This window comes from Tigriopus californicus, chromosome 6 (genome assembly GCF_007210705.1).
Source record: "Tigriopus californicus strain San Diego chromosome 6, Tcal_SD_v2.1, whole genome shotgun sequence".
Lineage (NCBI taxonomy): Eukaryota > Metazoa > Arthropoda > Copepoda > Harpacticoida > Harpacticidae > Tigriopus > Tigriopus californicus.
In genome coordinates, this window is record NC_081445.1 from 107,628 (window position 1) to 114,060 (window position 6,433).

At 42.0% G+C, this 6,433-nt stretch overlaps 1 protein-coding gene across 1 annotated transcript in view; it reads right to left on the reverse strand.

The window, feature by feature from the left end:
• Positions 1–652: 652 nt before the first annotated feature.
• LOC131882368 (bestrophin-2-like) overlaps positions 653–6,433 on the reverse strand; it is a 9,264-nt gene continuing 3,483 nt past the window's right edge. Inside the window, exons 2-6 of the mRNA XM_059229493.1 lie at positions 3,328–3,540; positions 3,074–3,226; positions 2,439–2,552; positions 1,705–1,824; positions 653–1,436 (exon numbers count right to left, since the gene is read on the reverse strand). Of these exons, the coding sequence (XP_059085476.1) occupies positions 678–1,436; positions 1,705–1,824; positions 2,439–2,552; positions 3,074–3,226; positions 3,328–3,540 (1,359 nt within the window). The 3' untranslated portion in view covers positions 653–677. The remainder of the gene's footprint in view (positions 1,437–1,704; positions 1,825–2,438; positions 2,553–3,073; positions 3,227–3,327; positions 3,541–6,433) is intronic.

The window sequence follows — 6,433 nt, forward strand, 5'->3', positions numbered from 1 at the left end:
TTTGAAAAGCTTTACCCCCCTTCAACTGGATATGCTTATCGAACTTTCCATTATTTTGGAGGACTACACCTAAATCTTTCATAGATGAGACCTGCTCAATATCTTTACCGCCATTATCTACGATTGGAGTATTTAAAGGAGTTGACCCAAACGTCATTGAGCGGAATTTCCTTTTGTTCAGGGCCATATAACTCTCGGTTACCCATGAGTAGATTCGATCTAAGTCCCTTGCAAGGCTACTGGAATCTTGGCCATTCCTACCAGAAACTAACTTTGTATCGGTAGCATAAGAAGAGAGACTGGCAGTAATACTAAGCTTTTGAAACGGGGCAACGAATATTATAAAAAAAGAGGGGTCCTAAGATGGAGCCCTGGGGAATACCTGACTTGACATCATGTATGTCACTAAGGGATCCCTCGACCTTAACAATTTGCTTCCTCTCCTGAATGAAGCTTCTTATCCAATTGAGAACCTTGCCTTGGATCCGAATGTCATGAAGTGCTTTGGTAAGAATACTGGCAAATTTTAAATCCTTTGTGAGTTTAAGGAGACATTTTTTACTACTCTTGGCATTTAAAGAAATCTTGAAGAAAATGTATCCAGGCCGCTTTTGTTCTATTTTTCAAGTGGTAATAACTAAGAATCTGTTCATTTCAATGGATAATTAAGAATACCTTTAATTCTGATTAACATCCACAGTTCCTTCGTTTTCCATTTTAACATCCTCTAAAGACGCCATGGGACTATCATTATTGTGATTGGTCCGACTGCCATCCTCCTCATAGAGCGTATCCAAGCTGTTGCTCCCAGCCACAGATCCCTCTTGAGATCGGTTGGCCTTCTCCATTTCGAGATACTCTTTGATAGACTCCAGCACCGAGACCATCCTGGCCTGAAGTTGTTCCGGAGGTAATGTTTTCTTGTCTCCAGTTCTAAACGTCGTTCTGCTCTCCCTGGAAGCCAAGGATTGAGCATCGTCGGCTCTGGAAACGCAGTCCTCTTCCGAGGGTGGATAAATCCGAGAATCAAAGCTTAATGTGCTGGCCAAGTCATCAAGCCCCGGAGACACACCTTCTCGATCGATAGTGCCACAATCTGGCGTGGTCAGAAATGAGCGATTGGTTCTGGCTGAGGATTTCTGGCCTCGACGAATCCTTCGGTTGAATGACCGGTGGCGGCGATGGTTAACAAATTTGGTTAATGGTGACCCCACCGAGGGTCCCACTAAACTGCTGGTGAGGCTCTGGATGAAGTTGACCATGAGGTTGGAGCTCTCCTCGTCGGGTTTGATCCCGTCTTCCACGTCCTTGAGACTGAGATTGGAACTTGGCAAGTTGCCATTCCGGCTCGGCCGTCGACTCGCCATGCGACTACCAGTAACACTTGCCAGGCCCTCTTCAATCAGCGGCAAAAACTCGGCCTCCTGTTCGGTTATCTGCAATTAAATTTGAGTGGTTAGTCCCTGAATTGTTTATCATATGGGCTAACCTTGAACGTTCCATTTTAAAAAGAAACAAAATTTGGATTTCCTTGATGAAAAACGATCTAAAACCCTACACATTTGTGCCGCTCACTCCTTATTCAAGTGGTGTACAGAAGCACAGGAATTAAGCCGGTGATAAAATTGCCTCAAAATTGAAAAGGAAAAAAAGATATTCATAAATGCCTGCATTAGTCCATGTCAAGTCTTTCGTGGTCCTCACCTCGATTTGGGTGGCTGCACCAATGTCGGGCTCAATACGAGTCTCTTCAGCAGCTGCCGTGTACGGCAATTCAGGGAAGTAGTCATCCCAAAATTGGTCCCGAACCATAGGTGGGTGCTCCTGAAATGGGCAATGGCACAAGCCAGGGATTATTTGGCCGTCAGAGGTCGCGGGGGGAGAGTACCTAGTAACCCAGGATGACCCAATGATCAGCTCGCGAAAACCCCAGACTCGGGTAGCCTGTGAACATCAGGTTTAGTTTGACCTAGATCAAGCTAGATGGCCAATCTAAAAATCTGGAAATGAAACAGGCTACAACGGACGCAAAAGCGTAGCTAATTTGGAAATTGTGTTCCTTCTAGTTGCTAATTCTAAGAGTCTTCCCCTAAATCTGGTCAGCCGGAAGAAACCATTGGCAAATTGCTGGAAGTTTTTAATGCCCATGTGAAGCCTTTCCATCAATATCAGGATCAAGTGGTCTTGGACAGTCGGGCTTCAATCCATGAGAAAAGATGAGCGAGACATGGCTAGGTGCCAGTGCAAGACGTTTTGTTCTATCCGTAACTTCAGTTCCACCCCATGCAGTTTTTCGCTGCGTTGGGACATGTCCTCTCGAGCTCACCCTAGTGTCAAAAATTAGAACGTGATCTCGACGCATCTCTACGTATGCCATTAGAATATACTTTTTTATAATAGAGAACGCTAGATAGCTGTTTCAGTTTCCCTAGTCTTACGTTGTGCATCTCGTCCACAATGAGGTAAGACACTTGGAGATTGCGGTCAATCAACCAATTCATGTCAAAATCGTCGTCGTCCTCGCCAAAGGGATTGATCAAAGCCTCGGCAACCTGAAGAAAATCAAAAGAAAATATTACTCATCTTTCCCTGACATTGAAAAAGAACTCAATATTTATCTTCATGAATTTCTTAAATCTAGCGTTCGAAAACAAAAAAATAAAAGGAACAACCAGCCTTAAAGACTCAAATTGCTAGTTTGCGCTCTCCCTCTTTGCTTTTCTGTGTCACTGAACATTTTTTTTTTCATCTACCAACTTTATGATACCACTATCTTGTCAAACTGATTTGTCATTGGAACCAGGTTTTATGCATTTTATCCGGTTTTTCTACTTACTTACTCCTGCATTGAGTCATACACACTCTACTATACCTACAATTGTCATCACCAAGAGTCTCAATAAGAATTGATTGATAAGCCAACCACAAGTGGTTGTATTCTTCTCAATTGACTTTTGCCATGGCAACCCAATTTTGAAGGGAAACAAAAATCTGGTCCCTTGAGAAACAGGGTGCCAATTAGCATTCATGGCTGCTCTTTCTTTGTGTTCCACTGATTTACACCATAATTCACCTTCAGCCACCCCATGTAGAAGAAGAATTGAAGAAAGGTGAACACGGGCACAACGAGATCCACTTCGTGACCAGTGTATTTCTTGGTAGGATCCAGGAACTGCCTTCCCATGAGAGTCGAGAGAAGAAACGAGTACACGGCTAGGGTGACAACCTAGAGAGAGCAAAATGTTGACTGAAAAAACGCCTAGGTGTGATAAGTGAAGGCTTTTTTTGTATACTTGAAGGCCGAGCACGATCAAACCCTCAAAGTACCTGAGTGTAAACAAGAGGGACCGTAATCCAATCGTAATCCAGGAGCGTGGAAGCTTTGCTTCGGTATTTGTCCAACTCTTCAATCACGGCTTTGAGAGAAAAGTCGTCTTTGATCCGGTTTTCTTTGCGAGCCCGAGTCACGATCGAGCCGGCCCAAATAATGGGAATCCAATACTTGGGCTGTTTCACCGAGTCATCCAGTTTCTCCATAATCTGCAAAGGAGAACATGTGAATCAAAAACTCTGATCAATCCCATCCTGGAGTATGCACCCTCCCAAGAACTCTTTGTATTTCTATAGCGCTAGAAACATTTAGAAAACGAATGACAAGGCACACAAGAATCGATCGGCCTGGGGTTACTTGATGTTTCTCAAGAGATGTTTCATGTTTGTTTGGCATCTGCACGTGTTGGAACACGGTTATTCAAAAAATTGTCCAATTGTTCATTATTTTTTACTGATTTACCTTCATTCCTAGATTTGTACTTGATAAATGGAGTGGTGCAACATGCAGCTCTACTTGGAAGATCCTCTGACAAACATTTGAGCACTAACACTCCCATCCAATGCAATTCATTCTAGGATTTCTGCATTAATTGAACTATGGAATGCTACAGATGTGGATTCTCGATATTTTCGCCTCCTATGAATCATTGGAAACGGGACGTTCCTGACAATTTTAAGATTCAATTTCCTTTAATCCCACGGCTATCGAACAAATCTGCATGTTTCACTCCATTAGAGCACGCCTCCGTTTATGATTTTGTCCGTTGGATGCAGGTGTTTTGCCTTTTTATTTTCTTTTAACCCATACTTTTCATAAACATGGTGTCATCTAGTGGAACGAGCATCATACATAAACAATATCGGCTGGTGGCAGGCTTTGACATCGAATGAGTTGCCGATCGTGAACCATTCAAACAATGATCTGCTTTAAGGGTTAGGCAATATTGGGACTCTACCGTATGAGGGAAGCAGTCAGTCGTGGCGTGTTGGTAGCGCGTCCGCTTTCCACCGCTCTACGTACCCCTAATCAATTCCCCGAGCTAACCGAGTCCAAACTTCTTTGCCTTATTTGAATTAAAGCATGATTGGCTACTTTATCAGCTTAAATGGGCGAACCTGCGGCCATTCCGAGAGTAAAGGAAGAATTAATATTGACTACGATGACGGAGCGGGAATATCTTCATCAAGATGACAGGCCGAGAGAAAGAGAGAACTGCCATCTGACCTTGTAACAAACAAACAAACAAACAGATTGGAACTTTAACGACTCCGTTGCATTTCAAAGCCTTCAATGCCGATCATAACAGAACATCGTGGCACATGATGGTGCATAACAATTTTTTAACCCATTCTGAGTGTAATGGTTCATGAAACCATTAGATCCATTTCTACCTAAAGTCAGTGACTTGCAGTATTGCGTCCTCAACATCCTGGATGTGCTCAGATTTAAGTAAAGGTCACTTTTTTGAGCACCTATACATACTTTACGCATAATAAATGTATGTGCAATAAATCTGATGCTTGCTAACCGAGACCTCAGAGACATGAATGTTTTTGACAAAACTGTGAGATGAAAGTTGAGCCATAATACGGAACCCTTAACATCAAACCGGAATGACTCGCATAATGTATTCTACAGGGTATTTTTACTCAGTATTCAGACATGAGGGCATCTGTGGAAAGAAGATCAGCCGATGTTTGTCCATGGACTATACAAATACGAACGGGGTGGGATTAAGAGAGACACATTCATAGATGTATGACAGTAGCTCTTTTGGAGGTAGAAATGTTACGCACGTCCCATCTGCCGAAAAAGGTTGCTCGAAAGGGTCGCTCTCTTTGTCCAGGTTTCTCACAACGGTACATCAATTGTCGCTCAATCTTTTGAAGCTTCTATAAAGTACGCTGTTTGCAGTCTGAGAGTGTTCCAGGAAAGCAAACACCGGAAAAGGGGACCTCTTTCTTGGGTGCATAATTTTCGATGGCAATGTGCCGATCTAAACCACCATACCGGGTGAACACCACTTTAGGACCAAAAAGTTTGAAAGGGTCATATCTCTGTCCATAATGAACCGATTTAGTCGAAAATTAATTCTCAAGCTCTTGTGAACTTAGTCATCTTAAGCTATAAATCAGTCCTGCTCTTGGCGTTCATTTACGTCTTCAGATGATGACGGAACACGGAACAATTGTTGAGGCTGAATAGGGAGTTGAAGCCCCTACGGGTGTGGGTGAGTGTGACCATCAAGGCTTTTTGGAGCAGAATTTTGTTTTGCAGCCTTTGGCTGTAATTTGCGGCCAAATTGAGTAATAATAACACTGCCTGATAAAGAGCATTAAAAGCAGGGATGAAAAATTATTAAAAGCCAGATCGGAAGAGCACACTTTGGCTGTAATTTGCGGCCAAATTGAGTAATAATAACACTGCCTGATAAAGAGCATTAAAAGCAGGGATGAAAAATTATTAAAAGCCATTTTCTACCATCTGGCAGAAAATGGTGGCTGAAAGTGGCAGAAATTGGTCCAAAATCAGTGGTAGAAAATGGCAAAAAATAGAAATCGTTAAATTATTCTAAATCATCTTTTTCTAGTTTTTACAATCACCTCCGTTAATTTTTAAGCCTACCTGTATGTAGGTTTGACACCCTGGGATGGGTATTTTGCATCGAATGTAAGATATAACCACTAAACGTCACTAGAGTGTGATCAAGTTTAAATTTTGCCACCCCAAGCGACCTGAGTCAGGGTTGCCATTGAACTAATTTTTTCTAAGTCAAAATGACAACAATTGCATTTAATGAAGTTATGACGTATTCATTAGCCATTTTTATGACGATGAAAAGAACTGTATTTGTTGTGGTTAGGCCTTGGATACTATCAATAGTCTAGGGATACTGTTATCAATTCAATCAACCCATCAAACAGTATAAAAAATATACCCTGATTTCATTTGAGGAACATTTTGCATTTCAGCCAATGTAATACCAAAATGCTTTTAGTAAAGAACACTTGAAAATCTTATCCAACCCATATGATCTTTCTTGTCTTTGACATCTTTTAGAATCAAGATCGGCCATTCTAACCACTGGTGGCCATTTTT